Raw genomic sequence first — 25,590 nt, forward strand, 5'->3', positions numbered from 1 at the left:
TACAACTTATGAAAATCGTCAATTTATAAAGTCACTTCATCAAATCGTCATAAAAACGTTAAAAGGAAGCGCTTGAGTCGAACATTTTCAAAAATCGTCAAGTCATAGCTACGTTCCTTAAATTCGTCGTCAAAGGCCAAATTTACAATCAAAAATCGTCAAAATGACGAAAAATAGTCAGAGTTGGCACCGCTGGTCATATAATCAGCAAGAGATTCAATCTGCATGTTTTTGTCGAACGAGAGAATCGAAATAAAGTACATAGAGAGTTGAGTACCCCACTCCGAACAACTTTATGTGAGAATTGCAGATTGCAATATTTAACAAAATGAGAAAATACTACACCAAAAGACTTCGGCGTAGTTTTAAGACAAATCTGACAATTGCATTCATCGCGTAGTTTAACCGCTGAAATCTCCAAACCATAGCAGGCAAAAACAACACATGAGCACCCAAAGATAAGTAGATTTTTAAAATCAAGTTTCAAATTCTTATTCGTACTTAAAATTTTAAATACGCAAATACTAGTTATACTTATATTAAGTACAGAATATTCTTATTTCTGCAATTCAAGTACTTAAAGTTTGATTAAGCTTGTGTGAATTAAAACAAGAAAATTGTTACTTAATTCGTCTGTGAGAGTTAGATACTGAGAGCATAAAATAGAGTCTTTTCTCCTCTTACTCTATTGTGTACTTAGAAACGGTGCTGCCGCTAGTGAAAAATTGAGTGAAGTAGATTTTGGAAAAAAGTGGAGTAGATTGAATAAAATTGAAGTAGCATACATTTTTGAACACAAAACAATAGAATTCATTTTATTATACAAAGTATATATATATTCTGGGTCGTGGTAAAATTCTGTGTCGATCTGAGCATGTCCGTCCGTCCGTTGAAATCACGCTAACTTCCGAAGGAAAGAAGCTATCATCTTGAAACTTGGCACAAGTTCTTGTTATTGATGTAGGTCGGATGGTATTGCACATGGGCCATATCGGTCCACTTTTACGTATAGCCCCCATATAAACGAGAAGCAAATTTCATCCGATCCAGCTGAAATTTGGTACATGGTGTAAGTATATGGTCTCTAACAACTATGCAAAAATTGGTCCACATCGGTGTATAATTCAATGATTAAAACCGCTATGTTCATCGTAATTAAAGGAATAGGAAAAACAATTATGTAATATGGGGAAAAATTTTAAAATATGAAGCAGAACAAAAAGTGAAGCAGATTTTTGGAAGAAGGAGTGACGAAGTAAATTTTGTGAAAATGAAGCAAAATACTTCGATTGAAGTAGTAGCAGCAGCACTGCTTAGAACCTAAGTATTGTGTACTCCTCACATGAAAGTGAGGAGATCGAAAATTATGAATATAAAGAAGTGAATGCATCATACAAATATTATTATACTTCTTCACCTAGGTGTCTTATATGTATAATGCATTTTTTTATTTTAAGTCTTTTTCTATTCATTACAAATATATATCCATATAAAAAAAAGAATAAAAAATATTTGAAACTATTTTTATTTTATGGGAATTAAGAGATTAAAACAAGTACAAATTACACTAAAATCAAGCGCATATAAAATAATATGGAATCCGGTCCGGGATTAAATCAAGAACAGATCGTTCTTGAAACAAGCATGGTAGGATTATATTCAAGAATAAAAAAGATTGATCCAAGCCTTGATAAAAAACATTAATCCAAGCCTTGATTAAAACATGTTTGTTTTGGCTCAAGTTATGCGCTAATTGGGTTTAATATAAGCTTAAATGAGGTTTGAATCAAGTACAGATAAGGATCAAATAGAGCTTCACTAGCCTTGAAACAAGCACTTCCCGTACTTAAAGGAAGCACAAACGACCAAATATCCGCCACCTGGGCAAACTCCCGGCAGGAGATTCAACCTTGAGGTCCGGGTTAGTAATACTAACAATTAAAATAAAAGAAACTTCCTCAACATTTTCAATTTTCAAGTTTTTTGTTTAAGGAACTTATCACACGTATTTGTTTGAATAAAATTTTAATAAATATGTATATATGAATGAATTCAGAATAAGTTATTTATAATTCTTAGAAACGAATATTCAGTTCTGAATGGTTTACTTTGTTCGGAAACGTTATCAATTTCAAGTCAAAGAACTGACAATCACCTCTAACATTGGAATAGAATGAAATGCAACTTTTCACAAACCAAGCATGAAATTTTTGCATTATCAATAGCACGCTCTATGTATATTCACTGAGTGAGCAAATGGCATTGATGATTTATTTCCGCTGGAAGTGAATCTAATATTGAACCTCAGCACCCAAATCAGAGGGCAAGGAAATCATAACACAATTGATTGGATTTTTATATTTTTTGTGTTTTGTTTTTTTTTTTTTTATTTTTTTTTTATCATTTTATAATTTTAAGAGATAATTTTGTATAAAAATACGAATAATAAGCTCATTATATTTTAATAATGAAATTCAAAGTATATTATAAATATAAGAATAATTTTGGAATTTCGTTACGAGTTTCAAAATAAATTACAAAAAGCGAGTGGATAAATAAATAGATAACCCAATTTCGTACTACGTATCTATGAGTGAGTTTTATAGGTGGTTACTTTGCCATTGTCATTGATGGTTGTCTGGGCCCCTCGGTGACTGGTACGTTTGCCATTAACATCCGAGCTGGTACTGTAAGAGCTGACTGAAACTCCCTTGAAACCTCCAGGACTAGTCGAAGAAAAACGATTACTGATATTTGGAATACCCTGCAAGGAAACCATAAAGATCAAAATGTGTTATTGGTATATACAGTTGTGTGAAAAATAATAAGGACAGTCGCATTCACCGTCTTTGGTGTTTACGAATTCATACACTCAAAAAATTTGAACTCTATTTTTCACTAAAGCCAATTTAATTTTGTTTTAGTTCAAGGAATTATTAAGTTTGAAGAAAGTTTCTTTTACTCTAATATTTTTTTTGCGTACGTTAGTTAAATGAACTAAAAAAAACGGGAAAAATATACACAAATTAAGCATAAAGATTTACTAAATTCGTATTTCTCACAAAATAGTTCATTATTTCTTTAAATTTGTAAATTTTACTACGTCTATCATGAACTTCGTATGTCACTAAAGACATTCTTCACAAAAAAAAAAAATTGCCGTAGTTAAACTAATGCCAAATTTAACTTATTTTTATTGGAAAAAAATTATATAGTAAAATTTTATTACTTTTATCAAAATTTTCCACAGCTTAATGAAATCTTACTTTTTTTAAGTATGTCTCAAAAATTTTATGAACTAAACGTGAGTATAAAGTTCAATGACCGTACACATAAGTTCAATATGAACTAAAACAAATGAAAATTTTCGTACGATTCCCAAAAATAGTAAGAATGAACTACTGTATGGTTAAAATGGTCATGGTTTGGCGCCAATGATTTTCTTCTTTACTTTTAGTTAATTTTTTCTTCTATGAGATGATGTAATTTCGTGAACTGCAGTTAAAAAGTACAACAGTGCATTAAAAGAATTTTTGTGTGCAATGCTTGTAGACGACATTAAGAAATACTTTTAATTTGCGTTTCTCTTTTTTTCGTTTTCATATCAAAATATTTTTTTTTTATTTTGCAAAATGAGTGATTTCTGTTGTAAAAAATAATAAGGACAGTTTTGCTTTTTTGTGAAAAACCGAAACTAAAAATTAAAAACCCATTTATTTTTATAAGTAAATGCATAAAACATATTCATAGCTTCACACTAATTGCTAAATAAATTGCACTTCTATAAACATTTTGTGAAATATGGGTACAAATTTGCGCTACGACAGCACTATCCAAAATAGTATTAAAAAATTAATTAAAAGCGGACATTCGTACAGAAATATTACCAAAATGGTCGTATATCTTAAACCCATGGCTAAAATGCCAATAAATAGATTCCTAAGGGCCAAACACGTGGCAGAAAACCTAAAATTACACCTACTATAAAGAGAAGTATCAGTCTATGCGTAAAAAGGATCTGTTTATCGGATCTGAATAAATAAGAAATGGTCTAAATATTGAAGTTGATGCATAAATTATTTGAAAAACACACATTGGAGATGGATTTAGAGTCCGTAGTGCAAGAAAAGTGTCATTATTATCCAAAAAGAATATTAAAAAAAGAATAAAGTTTGCTAAAAATCAAATCAATTGGCCCAACAAATGTGGCGTAATATCTTGTGGTCCGTTGAAACAAAAGTAAAGCTGTTTTCTTCTGATAGAGGTGTCCACGATGTATGAAGACCTATCCATCAAGAATTCAATCGTAAATATAATTTAGGGACGGTCCAAAAAGGTAGTGACAGCATCATGGTATGGAGGTTATTCTCGGATTATAGTGTGGGCACTCCATATCGTATACAGAATATAATGAAATCAGCTGATTACAAAGAAAGAAGACAATGTTGCCTTATGCCGAATAAAATATGTCACTTCAATGGGTCTTCCAGCAGGATAATCACCCCCAGCTCACGGCAAGGTACACAAAGAAGTGGTTCCAGGACAATAAAATCAATGTATTAGAGTGGTCGGTATTATCCCCAGAAGTGATTCCAACAGAATTTGTGGATTGCCCTAATCAGGGGAACGTGTCCATCAAATTGCGATGAGCTTTATAATCTAATGCGTGGCACGAAATACTGCTCCATTTTTGCCAAACTTTTGTCGATTCCATACATAGAAGAAGTTCTACTGTTCTGGATAACAAAGGATCCACAACTAAGTACTAATGTAACATTGATGCTTTATGGAACAATATTCAGTATAAATATCTAGTTAATTTTACTAAAGTTAGTTATAGTTAGATTTAAACTTTCATTAAGTGTGCTTATTTTTTTCACACGTAAATCATGTCAATTTATACCAAATCATAAAAATATCGAATTACTCGTACAATAGCAATAAAAATGTTGGTACTAATATTGTATCTACATTTTAAGAATAAATAAATCGTTTAAAAAAGAAAGAAAGCACTGTCCGTATTATTTTCACATAACTGTATACAGTGTGGGAAAGGGCTTGATATAACTTGTAGAGACAGAGAGAGTAATTATTAAATTAATTTTAATTACTGGAGACTGACTGACTGAGTTTCAACACCTTTTGAAAACGTGAAATTTTGTAACTAGTTCACAGAAAACAATATCAACAATATATGTATTTTCAATTAAAAAGTTCATTGAAGTTTAAAACGTAATGAATTAAAACATTAATTTATATAATTGACTTTTTAACCAAATTAATAATTATAAATGTAACATTTTTATGTTTTAAGTTAAAATATTAATTTCCTAATTAACATTCTAAATAAAATTAATTTCCTATTAAAAATATAATTGCGAATTTTGGTTAGATATAATTAGTATAATTATATAATTTAATTATATAATTATTCAACCAAACAATAGTTAACCCTGGAAAGTCATCCTTATTTTTTGTATACTAACGTCATCCTTCGTCATTTTGACTTTTCAAGGCTCTATAAATTGCACCGTGAACAAAAATAATGCCCAAAATTTAGTTTACTTTGTTACTCAGTTAATTTTTAATTAATAATAAACAAAAAGTTATATAATGATTGAGCTAGTATAACTAATATTTATCATATTCGAATCGACCAAAACACACTTTACGTCGAAAATACAATTAAGCATTGTGATTTTGACGAAGGATTACTGTCTACACACAAACAAATTTATTTCTGGTTCAATCACGAAATTAATTGATCCAATTAATTTTTAATTGAAATGTCTTCAATCACAGAAATGATATAATCAATTAAAATATTAATTGACAGTCAATTAAAAAATTAATTGAGCCAATTAAAAAATTAATTGATACTATTAATTTGTGTGATTGATTTTTATTTCAATTAAAAAATTTGTTGACTCAATTAAATTTTTAATTGAATATTTTTTAAAACTCAATTAAGATTTTAATTGGAAAAATTTTCGTGAAATTTGTTTCTACCAATTCTGCTTTAACCCTACGTTAAAGCAGAATTGGTAGGTTATACCATAGTTTCGATTATTTATCAATACCTGTAGTGAGATGCTGTATTCAATTTTAACGATGAATCGCTTCGTTAAGAAGGGATAACAAGAAAAATAACAACCAAACTATTCGGTACTCATTTTAAAGTACATTGTCAATCGTATAAAATCAGCTGTGTTGTTTTCGGTGCAGATAACAATCAATACATCGTTAAGTAAACAAAGAATAGAAGAATAAAATGTATCCTATTAAAATGCCGAATATTATCGGGAAAATGCCATAAAGACAGCATTTCGGTCTCAGATCATGGACATTACAGCAGGAATCAGGACGCGTCAACCAAGAATGGCTTAAAAAGGAGGTTTTTTGCTTCATTTTTACCGCATAAAGGATCTCTATCTTTTGGACTTTTGCGCCTAGGGAATTTTGGAGAGTAAGAATTACAGTAAAACCTATCAATGTATCGATCAACTCAAAACGGCGCTTCGCCGAGAAGGGTTCAAAGTATCGCAGAACCACTTTGAACCCTGAAAAAAAGCATGCCCACACTGAAAAAAAGGCATGCCCGGTTCCAAAGATTTTGTCTTTACTTTAAACAATTTGGTATTGATTCCGAGCCAAAGAAGCGGATATTTTTAAGACACAATTCTCTTTTAAATTTGGGTTTGGTGTACTTGCTTCTAGGAAGCAACTTTTAATTTTTCGCTTTTTCAGCTATTTTTCTTCATATGCTATCAAAGTCCTTTAAAAACAAGTTAACGACAACTTTATTTTCCAAATTAAGACTCGACTTCCAGTATTAATTAGGCTATGTTTCAAGTAAAAACGTCTTTAAAATAACGTGTTGAAAAACATGTCCTATATTTGAACGATTTTTTGCTTTGTAGTCAAGATGCAAAAAACAACAAATTTAACCCTGCTACTATGTTAGAAAAACTTACAGATTATATGTTGGGGTTAAGGTTTTTTATAGTTTGTGATCATCGGAATAGGTTGTTGTTACTGGAATTATCTGTCGGTGGGACGAACATACCGTTTATTTTGCCAGTTATGCTTTTATTGGAAGTTTTTCTTTAATGAAAAAAATTACACTTTTTAAATTTACTCACGCCTTTTGGTTGTAAAAAAGTTGTAATGGGTAATGTAATGGGAGCTACCGTGGCGCAATGGTTAGCATGCCCGTTTTACAAAGGGTCATGGGTTCAACCCCAGTTTCGACCAAACACCTAAGTATTTTTTCAGCGGGTGGAATAATATCTATTCTCAGTACTGCTGGTGACATTTCTGAGTTTCAAAACTTCTCTATGTGGTTTCACCGAAATGTGGAACCACGTGCACATTTGGATTCATCGTCCCAAATAACTATAAAAACAATATTCAGTTCTTCATCAACAGAACCATAAAAAACTAACTTATTACATACAAACATTCACCCATTAGAAAATGTCATTTTTATACGGAAATCGTGATTTATATCAATTCAGTAAATCGTGAACAATATTAAAAGTCGTGCACCGATTGTAATGAAATAAAGCTCGTTTTATTCGAAATATATTAACTATTAACTATTTCTGAACCAAAACTGTGATTTTTGCCCCATTTTTATTTTGCAGGAATTTTTAAAGAACAAATTTTTTTTTTTTTAAAATTTCATTTTTTTTTTTTCAAAACTTGAACGATATCTCTAAAACTACTTAGAAAATTGAAAAACAATGTAAAGACGGCTTAAAGATAATATTCTTTGGGATTTTCGGTTTGTTTTTATTTAAAATGGTGAACCGTTTTCAAGTTTTTCCAATATATGTAGCGGAAGTGCCTTAGTTTTGAAAATAACGGTATATCTCGAAAAGTCAAGCTGATAGAAAAAACCAAGTGTATATTTGGATTCAGCGACCTCAAATTACTAAAATTTGCTATAAATTTCAAATCAACACAAAAAAGTTCGAGTTTGTTTCCCTGTGTAATATATGGGGTCATAAAATGACCCCAACCTGTTATGTGTATACACCAAGAATAAAAAGCCCTACGAACATAAAATTTTAACAAACCCTATTGAATTGAGTACATTTCACCAATTCATGCACTGAGTAATAATATATTTTAATTATATTCCACCACAAAGAAATGCGGTAATAATAAATTCGATTTGGGTCATCAAATGACCCCAACATAATAGCAGGGTTAAAGACAATTTCATTAAATTTAAAGAATTTTTCTGAATTATTAAAGTCAAGTTGACCATAGCCCAAACATGTTATGATTCTTTCATGTTATGATACCCATTTTTAAGTGAAATCACTTAATTATAAGGACACTACGACTTCATTGAAAAGTTTATCGGCTTTTGGAGAAGGAAAATAACTTTATTTTAGAGAAATGCGTCTTTTATGCTAAGCAAAATTTGTATTCGTATTTTAAAGACATGGAATCTTTGACCTCACGACAATATTTTTTTTTTTTTTTCAGTGCAGTTCCAAAGATTTTGTTTTTTACACTAATGAATTTGGTATTGATTCCGATCCAAAGAAGCAGAGAATTGAAGTGTGGATGCATTTAAGACACAATTCTCTTTTAAATTTTAGTTTTGCGTACTTGGTTCAAGGAAACAATTTTTAATTATTCATTTTTTCATTCATTTATTCGTTTCTTTTCTTCATGTGCTATAAGAGTCCTTTAAAAACGTGTTAATTAAAATTTAAACTTCCAAATACAGACTCGACATCAACACCCTCAAAAAAAATCGCTTCTCTAACATATGTTCCAAACATATTTTGCAGGAAGCATATATATTATTGGATACTGCCGAAACATTAATATGTTTGTCTTGTGTGAACATATTGTATGTTTGGAAGCATTTTGAGCCCAAAAATATTATATGCTTGGAAGAATTCTCCCCAAAGAAGATTGTGCTCATTCCCTCACATAATTTTCATTTCCACGAAATTTTTTAGTTCTTGGCACCCTTTTCTGTAATACAAATAATGTTGAAGAAATTATTCAATTTTATAAATTTTTTAATTTTTACCATTCTCCTGGACGGAGAATCGAACCGAGGAACATACAGTTTGTAAGCCATCACACTATCTACTGGGCTACGTAGCTGTTATTGCCATCAATAGACAATTATCGTTATAAGTTATATTTATGTAGCATAGTCTGCAGCGCCCACGAGCCGATGCAAACAAAACATTATTTAACAGAAACATACATTTGTTTGCCACGTGGAGCAATGGTTAGCATGTCCGCCTTTCATGCAAAGGGTCGTGGGTTCAATCCCTGCTCCGACCGTACACCAATTTTTTTTTAATTTACACATTTATATTTATACTATATTAAATTTTTATAATGAAACTTCGAAATGTGGGTTATTAACAGTCAGAAACAGTGCTTGATATAAACGAAATGGACTGAGCTTTTGGATAAAATATTATTTTTTTTATTGGAAAAATTTTGTAATAAAAAACTGTTTTTGGTACAAAAGTTTGAAATTTTGGAAGGAATCCAAAAACTCTAACAAAAGAAGAACGTGGAGTCGAGTATAAACATACATAAATAATTTTATAATATACACATAAATTTATTTAGGGGTGTACAGTTTTTTACATGCTGTTTTTTTTTTTTTTTTGAAATGTCTATTCTCTTTACTCCGAATACTCATTCTAATATTCAAATTAAATAATATTTAGACTTAAGCATATCAAATTTTTGGCCTTGTCATAAAACAGTTTTCCGAAACAACATACAAACAATTTCACACAAGTTGCTCTCTTTTGATTCTCTCGCTGTGTTATGTTGATATCTTTCGTCAACCCTTGCGGTTTCCATCTCTACTTCTTTCTCTATACTCTCTCTCTCTGTCGCTCTCTGAATAAAATACCCCAACATATATATGTTTACTCGAAATTTGTAAATGTATATATGTTTACATTCACACATATTATTTTTATGAAACATTCATGCCCCTAACATAATATATTCTAACATACTAACATATGTGTCCCAAACATTTAGAGTTAATTTAGGAACATTGCATGTTTGCACTTAAATATATTGTGTTTAAAAATTGTGCCCGAAACACATTTTGTTTATATCGGAACATATGAAAAACATATTTTTCTAACAGTGAAGTAGAAACTATGCTATGTTTCAGGTAAAAAGCGTCTTTAATATAAAATATCGTATCACCTAGCCATAAAGACAAAACTTTCGACTTTCGGACATTTTTTTTCCGACATTTTTTCTTTTGAATAATAATTTAAAATTGAATTTAATTTTTTGAAAGAAAATCCAGAATTAAAACAAAGTCACCAGTGGACAGAATGTCGAAAGTAGCGGCAAAAGCCGACTTTTACACAATCGACTTCGAAAATCGAAAATTTTAAACAATCGACAAATTGGCTTTAAAATCTTCTTGTTTTAAAATCATAAAATTGAAATATTCATTGGCATAAAATTTCTTTTTGCAGAAAAGAAATGATTTTTAAGATTCAGAAAAATTACAAGAAAATCTACTTTAACGACAATAAATTCAACTTACAGGATTGGCAGGGTTAATAAAAGCAGTTTGGTAGGCTCCATCAGGACCAATTGAAGCAGCAGCGGCAGAGTAGTTGGGTGCATAACGGTTACCTTTGCCATTGTAGTGACTCTGACGTCTGGCATGATCGAAAATTGCCTGTTGTTGGCGACGAATGGCACTGAAAGAGCAAAAGATATATATGAATTTAAAATGTAATTTTATAAGTGCTAAACAAATTTTATAGAAAAGAATTTCTGAATAGACATAGGAATATTTACTCATCGTCCATGTAATCGGGTAAATTGGAGGCACTAGCCCCAACTGTTGCGTCGCCACTCGAGAAAATTGAAGCAATAGCTCTAGGATCATTAGCAAGATTATATACAAGCGTTAGAGTTGTTAATATCAAAAAGCACATTCACCAAGAAGCATGACAGGAAGTATTTAATATATGGAATTGTGTAAAAAAGTTAAAGAAAAATTTTCGTAAAGTCGAAAACAAACTCACTGTTGTTGGGCAGCCTGTTGTGCTAAAATTTGTTGTGTCAACTGCTGATGGAATGCATATGGATCGATGAATCCAAAATATGGAGCATAACCAGCAAAACCAAAATCATAATCATCATAATCACCAGCCCCAGCACCAGCACCAGAATAGCTACCGGCATATGATCCAGTTCCACGTTTTTTGGTACGCTTTGCAGCTAAAAATTTGGAAGAATCGGTTACTGATGGTAAAAATACTGAAAGACGAATATCCTATTTACCTTCGGAATCCATGGCAGCCAATAGAATGCAAGCGGATATTGCAATAATCTTCCACATTTTGAAGTTTCTGTAAAATTAAAAAAACTACAATTTATATTTGAAGCTGCAATTAATAGGGTAAAGGGTGTGCTGATTAAGACGTTAGTGAAATGTCTGGCACATATCTATGCCTAGACAATTTTCCTGAAGGGGGGGCATATATCCCCCTTAGTTGACAATTAATAAAATGCAATTATAGGTTTAAAGAACAAAAAATAATAATTCATTATAAGAAAATGAACGTTTAAAAACAAACAAATTCAGATAATTCTATTTCTCTAAATGTGTATCTCCAATAAGATTTTAATACGAAAAACGTATATATATTTAAGAATTATAAAAAATCTAAAAATTGCAATAAACTGGAGCATCGGTACTACTCCTGCGATAGTTCCGTCAGTGGCTATGTGCACCAATTTCCCGTAGAATCTCAACAAATATGTGACAAAGTAGATAGCAATTTCATTGAAGTACAGAAAACCGGTTAACTGATGGTCAAACCCCGATTAACCGTAAATGCCAATTTTTTCACTATCCGGCTTCTGATAGTGATTCGGATTGTGCTATTGAATCCGTTTGCTTGTCATAAATTCGGCTAAATTTGTTGTTTTGGTTCTCTAAAATTTCGAGGAAGAAAATACTTTCGGAGGAATGTATGATTCACAGTGGTGATGAAAAAATTGTTCGATTTGGGAAGAATAATTTTCGTATGTAAATTTCATAAGGAATTAACGTAAACGACCCAAATTAAATCATCTCACCCGGCGAGATCTCACTAAAGACTATGGAAATGTGTAGTGACCAACACTGAAAAATATGTATAGTCAGGCCTGCGACATTGGTATCTGGCATTTTCTTTTCAGCAACTTAATATTAAACAAGTCTATACAGCAGTAAGTTTGGCCGGGCCGAATCTTAAATACCCACCACCATGAACCAAATATTAGGGTTTCCTTTGAAATTTCAGGAGGGCTTGAGGACACTTCCCGAAGATAAATTTAAAGATTTCACCTATGAGGGCTATATCAGATTCTGGATTTATAAGAACCATTTTTGTTTGAGTTTTAGAGGAATCATTAACATCTCTTGTAAGTGTGCAAGAAAATTATAAAATAACGTCTTGATTTGAAATCTTAAATCTGTAGAAGTAAAATCTGGAAATTTTACATTGAGTTTCAAGCAATTTTCATGATCAACACTTTCAAGAAGTGAAGTCGGTCTATATGGAGGCATTACCAAATGGACAAATAAAAACTTAATCCGATGCACGTTTTTGTGAGTCTAAAATACCAGAATATTTACAATTTCAGGCAAATCAGATAAAAACTACGGTTTCTAGAAACCCAAGGAGTTAAATCGGGAGATCGTTATTATGGGGGCTATACTAAAATATAGACCGTTTTCGGCACACCTCTTCATGGCCCGAAAATACCTCTAGATTTCCAATTTCAGGCTAATTGTATATAAACTACGGTCTATATGGGGGCTATACCAAAACATGGAACGATACGGACCATTTTCGGCGAACCTTTTGATGGTCCTCAAGTACCTCTAGATTTTCAATTTCAGGTAAATTGGATAAAAACTACGGGTTCTGTAAGCCCAAGACTCCAAATCGGGAGATCGGTTTATATGGGGACCATACCAAAACATGGACCGATGCTCACCATTTTTGGCACACCTCTTTACGGTTCTAAAGTACCTCTCGAGTTTCCAATTTCAGGTAAATTGGATAAAAACTGCGGTTTCTATAAGCCCAAGAAGTAAAATCGGGAGATCGGTCTATATGGGGGCTATACCAAAATATGGACCGATACTATACAATTTTTGGCACACGTATTTGTGGTCCTAAAATACCTCTAGATTTCCAATTTCTATAAGCCCAAGACCCCAAATCGGGAGGTCGGTTTATATGGGGACTATATCAAAACCTGGACCGATATAGCCCATCTTCGAACTTGACCTGCCTGCAGACAAAAGACGAGTTTGTGAGATCTGGCCGGGTGAGATGATTTAATTTGGGTCGTTTACGTTAATCTAAGCTCGAATATATATTGTAATAACTTGTAGTTTGGCTCCATGAAATAAGACCCCATGAAATAACTCCCGAAAATGAAAAATGAAATAAGTTCCCAAAATTGGGGACTTATTTCAATATGAAATAAAACACCAAGATATTTTATGAAATTATACCCCCAAAAATGAAATAAATCCCCAATATTTTGGGGACTTATTTCGTAAAAGTAATAATAAATTCATGAATAAAATACATTATTTCTTCATTATAGTTCATAACCAATTCAACTTCTCACAGATGTAGTATACCCAGAGAAGGAATATGATCACCTCAGACATGTTTTAAGAGCAAAATGTTATTTGTGGGTGGTATCCATGTAACATGGTTTTCGCAGCCATGTTATTTTCTCGGAAATCATGTATCTGATTTCGCCAAGCAGGTTATATTTGACGAGAAAATAACATTTTAGTGACAAACATGTTACATGGTCACCATACAAAAATAACATTTTGCTCTTGAAACATGTTTGTGGTGATCATATTCCTTCTCTGCGTGTAGTATATTTATTTGGGTATATATTTGAAACCAATTTGTAACTAAAGTACGACAATCAGCCAGGAGTCACAATAAACATTCGCTAAAAATTTATAAATATCTGCAAGGCCTAATCACGATATTAGGAGTATTATCCCTACACGCTACACATTCTTTAACCGAGTTTGGATACACGTCCAGTTCGTTAGTCTCTTCATCATCGGATGATGCATTCTGCGTGAATACGTCTGGAGCATAACAATAATATTTTATGGTATTGCGACATTTTTAGAAGTACGTACTTACTGCAAAAGATCCCTACGCTTAGTGATGTTTCGGCTTACAGCCTGCCAGAAATTAAACCGTATTAAGAATCAAACAGAAATGTCAATAACGGATAACATAAGTGAACAAAATTATATCTTATTTAAATTAATTATACTCTAATATAATCAAACTACAAATAAATGAAACATTATCTATAATTTGATGAACCCCAAAGCAAAAACTAAAAAATCTTTCGCTTTTGCAGAAGAAGAAGTGGAAGACATACAATTCCCGCGAATTTTTTAATTAATTTCTAAAAAATATTTTTCTTTTGCATTCACCAACTTGTATGTCTTGAACTTTTTTGTAGTTTGGTGATATTGGATTGTAATCAATTTAAATCAGATGCCATTTTAATTTCTTATCCGTATAAGGTTTCATTTCTGGCAGGTGAAATATGATTATCCTTTGGGATCACTTGCAGTATATACGTGCGTCCAATATTGTCGGTGAGGCCAAAGATTTTATGTCCTTAAAATACGAATGCAAATTTTGCTTAGCGTAGAAGACTCATTTCTCTAATATAAAGTTTTTTCCTTGTCCAAAAGTCGATAAACTTTTTAATGAAGTCGTGTTGTCCTTATAATTAAGTGATTGGACTTAAAAATGGGTATCATAACATGGAAGAATTTTTTTTTGGGCTAAGATCAACTTGACTTTAATAATTCAGAAAAATTCTTTAAAATTAATGAAATTGTCTTTAAATTTGTTGTCTTTTTGCATCTTGACTACAAAGCAAAAAATCTTTCAAAAATAGGACATGGTTTTCAACACTTTATTTTAAAGACGTTTTTTACTTGAAACATAGCATAATTTCTACTGGAATTCGTGTCTGAATTTGGAAAATAAAGTTGTCGTTAACTCGTTTTAAAGGACTTGGATAGCATATGAAGAAAAAAAGCTGAAAAATCGAAAAAGTAAAATTTGCTTCCTAGAGCCAAGTACACAAAACTTAAATTTAAAAGAGAGAAGTATCTTTACTTGAATTCTCCTCTTCTTTGGCTCGGAATCAATACAAAAATTGTTAAAGTAAAGACAAAATCTTTGGAACCGGGCATGCTTTTTTTTTTGTGTACTACCATAACATATTAGCCATCTGAAAATACAGTCACTCTCGCTTTACACGACTTAATCCTGCACTCACCATTGTATAAATTTCTTTTTCTACACCGGTTTATAAATCGTTATTCATTTTATATCTTTACCGCTTCATGTTTTTTTTTTCAAAAACTGAGCATACCTATAGACCTACACAAAAATTCATAAACATAACGGTTCCTGCCACTACTTTAATGAATTATTTTAAAATTTAAAAAAATAGAGATATAACCCCCCAAAATCCATATTGGGGAGTTATTTCGTTATGACAAATTTGGGTGTTATTTCATTTGAAATAACTCCCCAAAATTGAAAATGAAATAGCTCCCCAAAATATGAATTAACTCCCCAAAAAACGTTGTTTTTGTTCTCTGTAGAGGAAATTGGGGACATATTTCATGGAGCCTTGTAGTTTAAATGATTTGGACCAGCCTGTATTGATATCAGGCTAACATAAAAATGGAAAGTATTTTCTTTTTGTGTGTAACATTATTTTGCTGATTATCTTACTTTTTAAAAACTCTTTAAAGATTATCATATCATTTATAATAAGCATTATGTTCATTGCTTACATCGAATATTAATGAATTAAACATTTGAAAAACGTACCCTTTTGAAATAGTACCCAAAATTTGTATCGTTTGTAAGAAACGGAGCGTCAGACGTTTGCAACCAAAGTCGTTGTTCGAATATGATAAATGCATGGTTTTCATTAAACGAATTTTCTTTAAATACGTTTTGTGCGTGCATTACACACTGGTCTATAAATAGATTCGCTTGGCTGTATGTGTTACATGTTTGCAGATTACTAGTTTTTATGTTGATATTATATAAGTTTATCGAATTGATAAAAATTAAAAGTAAAATAAGGAAAAAAGGTTTTTCTTCTTTCAAATGAACTTAAAATAAGGGAAAAATGTTTTTCTTCATTTTTTTTAATGAAGTTCCGTCCTAATTTGCACTATATTCGGCAATACAAAGTACGTTTTTGGAAGTTAACCGTTTTCCAAACAGTTTCTAGATTTGGCTTTCAAAGAAAAATTATTAGCATTAAGAGTACCAACAACAATGTTCGTTTATCTACAATTTTATTTGGGAGGAAAGAATTATTTTGCTGCATGTAAGATATGTCATGCATTAATAAACAAAGTGGAAAAAATCCCATTCAAAAAAGAGTGAAGAAATCTTGATCACAATATCAGCATCTTTGCATGCAATCTCACTAAACTGAATTTGCATTTGTGTCTCAACATTCCCCAATTTTTTATTTATAAAACGCGAAAGTTTAATAAATTTACAAATGAGCGAATAGGGCAACACAAGGTTTTCTAAAACTTTTTAACAAAATTAAATCAAAGCTTTTACACCAATCTCGAAGAGAGTTTGCATTGGATTACAAGTACGGTCATGAATAATTCAGAATTCCGATTTAATTTTTTTTTATTTTGTATCCTCACCACCCTGACCGTAATATCTAGCTCGTGTTATGCATGGGAGACCGGCAACCAAGAAAGTTCGTGGAAACAGAAATTAGCAAAAATTAACCGGTTTATTGAGTATACAACAGATTTCAAGATTTGATCATCGCTACACCACACAAAATATTCATCTCAATTTAATGGTGTTACACGCAAAAAAAGAAACTATTTCGCCACAAACGTTTGCTTTTCTCTATATGCAATTTGTTTGGAAGAAAAGTACACAGAAAAAAAGGAAAAAAGTTTTTCACAAAACAGTTTTGGACTTTTAACTACACTGAAAAAAAAGCATGCTCGGTTCCAAAGATTTTGTCTTTACTTTAAAAATTTTGGTATTGATTCCGAGCCAAAGAAGCGGAGAATACAAGTAAGGATACTTTTAAGACACAATTCTCCTTTAAATTTGGGTTTTGTGTACTTGCTTCTATGAAGCAAATTTTTACTTTTCGCTTTGCAGCTTTTTTTCTTCATATGCTATCAAAGTCCTTTAAAAACGAGTTAACGACAACTTTATTTTCTAAATTAAGACTAGACTTACTGTAGAAATATGATTTGTTTCAAGTAAAAACGTCTTTAAAATAAAGTGTTGAAAATCATGTCCTATATTTGAATGATTTTTTGCTTTGTAGTCAAGATGCAAAAAGGCAACAAATTTAAAGACAATTTCATTAAATTTGAAGGATTTTTCTGAATTATTAAAGTCAAGTTGATCTTAGCCCAAAAAAAAAATCTTCCATGTTATGATACCCATTTTTGAGTCCAATCACTTAATTATAAGGACAACATGACTTCATTGAAAAGATTATCGACTTTTGGACAAGGAAAAAAACTTTATATTAGAGAAATGCGTCTTCTAAAGGGTGATACGGTCAAAATTTGGTCAATATAAACTTGACGTATTTCTTTCAATTTTGCATTTAAAAAACCTGAACACCCCTCATTTTGAAGGTGTGTGTGTGAAGAATGTTGCTCCTATTTTGATTTTGAAATTCACTCTTCAGTTGTCAAAATGCCGTCCAAGCAAGAAGAGCAGCGTATCAAAATTTTGCTCACGCATTGCGAAAATCCGAGCTACTCGCACACAAAGCTGGCAAAATCGCTAAAAGTTGCCAAATCAACCGTTACAAATGTAATTAAAGTGTTTGGGGAACGTTTGTTGACAGCCAGGAAGTCTGGATCGGGGGGAAATCGAAAACCGGAAGCCGCTGAGACGACAAAGAGATTTGCCGGTAGTTTCAAGCGAAACCCTAACCTCTCTCTCCGAGATGCCGCAAATAAGCTGGGTGTATCGTCTACAACCGTGCATCGGGCCGGATTTGGCATCTTGCCATTACGGTAAAAAGGCCGCCAACACGCCAGAGCTCCTCCCAATTGAGAAATACTGGGCTATTGTCAAGCGGAACCTAAAGAAGACCAAAAAAACTGCTAACGACGAGCAGCAGTCCAAGGCAAACTGGCTTTCTGCGGCGAAGAAGGTGGACAAGGTGGCAGTACAAAATCTGATGGCAGGTGTCAAGCGTGAGGCCCGGCAATTCGGATTTGGAAAAGCGAAAGCCTAACTGAATATTTTTCCTGAATTTTATACTAATTGAACTTGAAAAATAAATTTAATTTGATTTTTTAAATAAACGATTTCACCGATTTACACGCGTTTTCCCTTGACCAAATTTTGACCGTATCACCCTTTATGCTAAGCAAAATTTGCATTCGTATTTTAAAGACATGAAATCTTTGACCTCACGACAATATTTTTTTCAGTGTACTACGAGAGTTTACGAAATTCTTTCTTCTCATATTTAGCTCATACCGCATTTGAGACATTCTTGGAATAAAGAAAATCTCATTGGGCTGGGGAAATTTTCTTACGAAATAAAAAAAAAACAGAAAAATATGCACAAGCAACGGATACATCAAACAGTTCTATTTATAGACAGCCAGTTGGGCGGACACAATCTGATGTAAAGAAAATTTATTTAGAAGAAACAAACCATTTTAGTGGCTCCCTTTCTCGATGTACCAATTATAACTTTTGGAAACGGAAATACTTTTATTGCAAACAATGTATAACAAAAATGCATTTTTTTATAAAAGATCGAATATTTCGAAGAAATTCTCAAAACTGTAAGATAAGAACAAAGTTTTGCGAAACCCTTTTTCCAAATGTTTTTTGTTTGCATGCTACCTATAAAACATTGTCGTAAGGCCTGATATTTCTTATCCTTAAAATACGAATGCTTACATAGCATAGAAGGCTCATTTCTCAGATATAAGATTTTTGTTTTCTTGTCCAAAAGTCGGTAAACTTTTCAATAAAGTAGCTTTGCCTTTATAGTTAAGTGATTCGACTTAAAAATGGGTTTATTTACGATAAAGAAATTCTTCAAAGTTAATGCAATCGTCTTAAATCTTGACTACAAAGCAAAAACGCGTTCAAAAAAGGAGATATTTTTCAACACTTCATTTTAAAGACGTGTTTACTTCAAACATAGCATAATTTCTACAAGTGTAATTGTAAATTGTCATTAACACGCTGCAAAGGACGTCAATGCCACATGAAGAAATATGCATAAAAAATATTAAATTAAAATTTATATCCTTGTATCCATTACGCAAGAAATTACTAGAATTACTACAAAAAATTTTGATGATCCCTGCAAGGCTGTATTTTATACAATAAAATAAAAACAAATTGCTCGGTTCCAAAGATGTTGTCTTTCCACCAATGGTTTTGATATTGATTACGAGCCAAAGAAGCGGAGAATTCCACTAAGAATACATTTAAGATGCAATACTAGGACCCAAATAATAATTTTTACGTTTTCCGTCTGTTTTCTTCAGGTACCAAAGTCCGTCATCAACATCTTAACCACAAATTAAAATTCTAAATTCAAACTCGACTTTGAGTACATTTTAGCTTTATAATCAAGCTAAAGACGATCGTCGAATTTAAAGACGACCCCTATAGTATTTTCTTTTATGTAAAGACACTTAAAGTCGAATCTCCTACGTCTAAGAAAAAACGTCTTCTCTGAAAAGTTTACCGACGTTTTGTCAAGGAAAAGGCTTTGTATAAGAGAAATGCATCGTCTATGCTAAACAAAACAGTGCAATATTTTGTCCCCAATCTAAATTTATTCAATGTAGTATGAAGTCTACATTATAATTGTGGGACTAACGTCCTTTGGGTACGGTCATAAAACCCAATAAATATTTGACTTAAATTACTTTATTCGGAATAATGACCATATGTGCTGGGGGTTTCCAGATCATTAATAGCATATGATATGTAATCAACAAGCCTGTTTTCAATCGAATTTATTTACAACAAATGTCAGAAATTAGAAAATTTAATTATAATAATGATGACAGAAAGTATTTTTTTGTTTTATTTGAAAATTTATTCGGAATACGCATATGTATATTGTTCATATCGTTGCCCTTAAAAAATAACGCCCCATTAAAATCGGTATACCTTTAACATGGTTGGCCTGTCGCAAACTGTTAATTTTGCGACAAACATTTACGACGGTATAATACGTATGTCGCAAAAGTCGTAAACCTAATGTAGAAAACATATTTTTGAACAAAAAGAAATGTAAACATTTTTTAGTTGAATTTAGTTTGGCTCCCCGATAAAAGGGACGTAAAATGTATAATGTTACATTGTATTTATTGAAAACTTAACTAGTTTTACATTCGCAACATCAAACTATTCGGATTTTGCGTGGTCCATAATGTTCAACCAAGCTTTCGTTGCATCAGCGAATGACTACACTGAAAAAAATATTGTCGTGAGGTCAAATATTTCATGTCTTTAAAATACGAATACAAATTTTGCTTAGCATAGAAGACACATTTCTCTAAAATAAAGTTAGTTTCCTTGTCCAAAAGTCGATAAACTTTTCAATGAAGTCGTATTGTCCTTATAATTAAGTGATTTGACTTAAAAATGGGTATCTTAACATGAAAAAAAAAATTTATAGGCTAAGGTCAACTTGACTTTAATAATTCAGAAAAATTCTTTAAATTTAATGAAATTGTCTTTAAATTTGTTGTCTTTTTGCATCTTGACTACAAAGCAAAAAATCGTTCAAATATAGGACATGTTTTTCAAAACTTTATTTTAAAGAAGTTTTTTACTTCAAACATAGCATAATTTCTACTGGAAGTCGAGTCTTAATTTGGAAAATAAAGTTGCCGTTAACTCGTTTTTAAAGGTCTTTGATAGCATATGAAGAAAAAAAGCTGAGAAAGCGAAAAATTAAAATTTGCTTCCTAGAAGCAAGTACACAAAACCTAAATTTAATAGAGAATTGTGTCTTTAAAGTATCCTTACTTGTATTCTTCGCTTCTTTGGCTCGGAATCAATACCAAATTTTTTAAAGTAAAGACAAAATCTTTGGAACCGAGTACGATTTTTTTCAGTGTAGCTAGAGTTTTTGACAATTTTTAATTAGTATGGAAATTGACTCTAATAAGTTGAAAAGTGAATTTATAATTCACTCTTAAGGCAAGTACTAAGTATGAGTTTAGCCGCTAAAATCAAAAATAAATCTGAAAAAAAAGGATAAAATTAGAAGTAGTCCTCGCTTTCAGTTTCTGCAGAAATTTGTGGAAGGCTAATATGAGCATGAGCGTGTAACGATCGTGACGTTTACTGCACCAACGAGAAGGACATAGTAATTTCGGCTTGAAGTAATCCAATAAGTAATAAGTCTATTCTCTTCTACTTTTTTTGAATCCGTTTATATAAATTTCATGTAAAATAAGTAAAAAAATAACTTTATAATTTATGTGTATTACTTTTCTTTCAAATAATGTACACGCAAAAAATAAAACGGTTGTGACAAACGTTGTTCTGTTGTTACAGATTTTGTATCTCTCCAAATTACTATTTCCATTTCGATATTGTACGAAACATTTTATAAAAATTTACATATAAATAAAAAAGTGTATGTATATGAAACGATATATGTACACAGAAGAAAAATCCGTTAAACCAACGATAATTTTAACTTGTTTTTAGTGAAAATTTCCTTGTAATTTTAATTATGTCTCAAACATTTTATGAACTAAACATGGGTATAAAATTCGATGACCGTACACATAACTTCAATATGAACTAAAGCAGAAGAAAATTTTCGTACGATTCCAAAGAAAGGTGTTTGGTTAAAATGGTTACGATTTGACGCCAATGATTTTTTCTTTAATTTAAGTTAATTTACTCTTCAATGAGAGGGTGTTAGTTCGTGAATTGCAGTTAAAAAGTTCCTGGTTTTAAAAACGCTTTGTGAAAATCTCAAAATGTGGAGTACAATTTAGTTCAATTTTTGCACAAGGTAGTTCATTCTTGCTATAAAACACAATTTACCTCATTTAATGAACGAATATAGCGTTAGGTTAGGTTAGGTTAAAGTGGCAGCCCGATTAAGATTCAGGCTAACTTAGACTATTCAGTCCATTGTGATACCACATTAACTAAAAGTACCTATTACATATGGACACTTCTAGTTTTAATCGCTGAACCTTCTTGATTATTTTTCTTTGTTGAACCAACCAGATTGTTCCAAAAACATTAGCAGACTGCTTAAGTTAACGTTTTCCAGATCCGCCAGTAATCTGAAGCTATATGCTCCTAAAAGTTGCTTGCGCTTTACACAAAATGCATGACACTCACACAAGAGGTGTTTAATTGATTCCTTTTCCTCCGCATCATGACAGGTCATACAATAGTCATTATACTTCACACCTACAGTTTTTGCAAATTCGTCTATCGGGCAGCGACCTATTACAGCAGATATCAGGAGTGATATCTGACGTCTCGAGAACACTAGCATATCTAGTGTGCGGTTTAAGTTTAAATGAGGCCATATTTGCATGGTGTCATTACAGCCCTTGCAATTCTCCCGTCGAACATTTGCCATCATAACAGCCTTCTCACGCAGCATGAGCTTGCAGGTAGCCAGGGGTATACCAACAGATTCTAGTTCCCCTGGAATATATAAGGTAGTCCCTAGCCTTACCAACTCATCCGCTTCGCAGTTCCCCGGTATGTTCCTATGGCCAGGCACCCATATTAGGTGAATATTGTACTGCTCAGCTATCTCATTGAGAGATTTGCGGCAGTCGATGTCCGTTTTCGAGTTGAGGAACACAGAGTCCAAGGATTTTATTGCAGGTTGACTGTCTGAGTATATATTAATGCCCACATTTTTTGGAACATTACTTCTCAGCCAATTCGCCACCTCTCTTATTGCTAATATTTCAGCCTGAAAAACACTACAGTGATCAGGTAATCTTTTCGCTATTCAAAGTTCCAGATCATTAGAATATAATCCGAAACCCAATTGTCCATCCAATTTGGAGCCATCAGTATAGAAATCTATATATTCTTTATTCCCCGGGGTCTGTGTACACCACGTCTCACTGTTGGGGATTAGAGTCTCAAACTTTTTGTCGAAAAGTGGACTCGCCAAAGTGTAATCCACTAGCGTTTGTCATATTTATTGTACGAATGATTATTTTGCTTAGCATAAAAGACAAATTTCTCTGATATAAGGTTTTTTCGTTGTCCAAAATTCAAATAAACTTTTCAATGAAGCCGTTTTGTCCTTATAGGTAAGTGATTCGACTTAAAATTGGGTATGCTAACATAAATGAAAATTTCGTTTTATTAAAGTAAACTTGGCTTTAATACTCCAGAAAAATATTCAAAATTAACGCTTTGGCTACATATGTCCACGTATGAGGACATTCGATTTTTACACCCAAACAGTCTTTTTCATCCATGTACATGCTGTTAGTACAAGTAAAAAAGAAGGAAAATTAAAGTTTTTAACTTTAGGTTTATTTCGGTAGTGAAATCGTTTTTAAATTTGTCGAATTTTTGCATCTTGACTACAATGCAAAAAAGCGTTTATCAAAATAGCTGTTTTTAATACTTTATTTTAAAGACGTCTTTACTTGAAATATAGTATAATTTTTACTTGTAGTCTAGTCTGAATTTGAAAATTTAATGTGTCGTTAACTGATTTTTTGACTTTAATAGTACACGAAAAAAGGTGAAAACAATTAATGAATTAAAATTTGTTTCCTAAACTCAAGTACGCAAAACTCAAATTTAAAAGAGAACTGTGTCTTAAATTTTCCTTTACTCCAATTCTCCGTTTCTTTGGCTCGGGAATCAATACCAACATCATTAGTTTAAAGACAAATTCCTTGGAGCCGGACATGTTTTTTTTTTCAGTGAAGAACAGCTTAACTTACATCGATTTAGATCGAAGGTACATGTCACTTAATCCCTTGAATATAGTTTGTAGTTGGAATATCCTTTTACTATGGTTTGAATTCCTTCTAATGTTTACTTTGTTTTAATGTATCACTTTAAAACACAATGTCTCATTCGATTTGCCCCCTTTTGTATTCAGAGAGAAAACGTTTCACATCTAATTAGCAAAATATATATATATATATATAAATCTTTTTTTCAAATGTAGTCATATTATTAATTTTTGCTATAGATACTCTTAAAGTATTATCAAGTTTGGGGATTAATTGGCTCTATTTCAAATTTGTTTTGTTTTTTTGGTTTTTGTTTTCTCTGTTTTCTCTGTTTTTTTTTGAAAAAATCCCCAAAATTCGTAAACAGCACATGATCTCAGACAAGAAGCCGATAATTAAGTCACAAAAACAAACTAAATAATAAAATTAACAACAAAAATGTATAGAATTCTTATTTTTTATTGTCCAATTTGGCAGCTAATTAAGAGAAACTAAACCAAAAAAATATAACAGCCAAGGGGAATATTTACTTTCTAATGTCGAGGGAAATATGAATGATACGCTTCGCGTAAACTTGCAAAACTAAATCGTAAAAATGTCAAGAATCCCATAATACGTTGGCTACACCCAGTTTGGGATTAGTGGTCGTACCCATGGAGCTCTACATCGCGATAAGACCGAAGATCGTTAACGTGATTAAAAGAGGATTATAAATTTGCTAAATCTATAAATAAATGGTCCTCAACGACACAGCAGACTTAATCTGTACAATGGAATGTTTACACTATTCTCATCAGATCTACAATATGTACACACACGTATGTATGTGTGTGTTCATTTTATAATTATTTAAATAATAAATCGGACAATCACGACTTATGCGTCACATTTTAAACAGCCAACAATAGTACGCCTTTGTTAAGAAACGAAACAATCACATCAGAATCTCTAGATCTGTTTTGAGATGGCTTAAATATTGGCCAAAAACTACACTGACTGGCCATTAGGTAAAGTTTAATCATTTATTTACACAAATAAGTATTTGATCGCCGTTTTAATTTCGTCGTTTTTTTTGCTTAATTATATATGTGAGAACGATTTTTACCGGTAACAGAAAATTGGATGAGCTTTGCGCGATTCAATGAAGGTTCGTCTTCACTTATTGGCAGCGATTTAACGTTTGAGGTAAACAAGTAATAGAACATCTTCTTATAAGTACCTGGGAGTTGGAGCAATGTTTGACCGTTCGGCACACCTGCTTATTTAGCTCTGAGTTTGTCCCAAGCCCCGCTCAAATATTTTTTGCTTATGGCCAAATTGCCAATGTTTATATTCGGTGCTTTGGCTATTGATGTTTTCTGGTTTTGGGGCTTTTTTGGGGAAACTTTCCTACAGCCGATAACCAACACACTGAGCGGAGAGAGGATTGTGTTATAAAATGTTACTATGGGTTAATTGCAAATGGTTGTAAACATAGAAAGTTGTCTGTTTTGCCT

At 32.0% G+C, this 25,590-nt stretch overlaps 1 protein-coding gene across 5 annotated transcripts; it reads right to left on the minus strand.

The window, feature by feature from the left end:
- Positions 1-2,347: 2,347 nt before the first annotated feature.
- Positions 2,348-25,438, minus strand: LOC142225588 (uncharacterized). Of its 5 annotated transcripts, none has more exons than XM_075295379.1 (6): positions 25,314-25,438; positions 11,320-11,387; positions 11,061-11,256; positions 10,831-10,911; positions 10,571-10,730; positions 2,348-2,764 (listed from the first exon to the last, which is right to left on the minus strand). In XM_075295379.1, the coding sequence occupies exons 2-6, from the start codon at positions 11,375-11,377 to the stop codon at positions 2,588-2,590; spliced, it is 672 nt and encodes a 223-aa protein (XP_075151494.1). In that variant the 5' UTR covers positions 11,378-11,387; positions 25,314-25,438; the 3' UTR covers positions 2,348-2,587. The 5 variants fall into 5 exon arrangements, with proteins under 5 accessions (XP_075151494.1, XP_075151491.1, XP_075151492.1 ...); XM_075295376.1 differs by having other exon boundaries at positions 25,200-25,353; XM_075295377.1 differs by lacking the exon at positions 25,314-25,438 and adding an exon at positions 24,625-24,706.
- Positions 25,439-25,590: the final 152 nt, after the last annotated feature.

The sequence above is a fragment of the Haematobia irritans genome, chromosome 2 (assembly GCF_050003625.1).
Source record: "Haematobia irritans isolate KBUSLIRL chromosome 2, ASM5000362v1, whole genome shotgun sequence".
NCBI classification, from domain to species: domain Eukaryota; kingdom Metazoa; phylum Arthropoda; class Insecta; order Diptera; family Muscidae; genus Haematobia; species Haematobia irritans.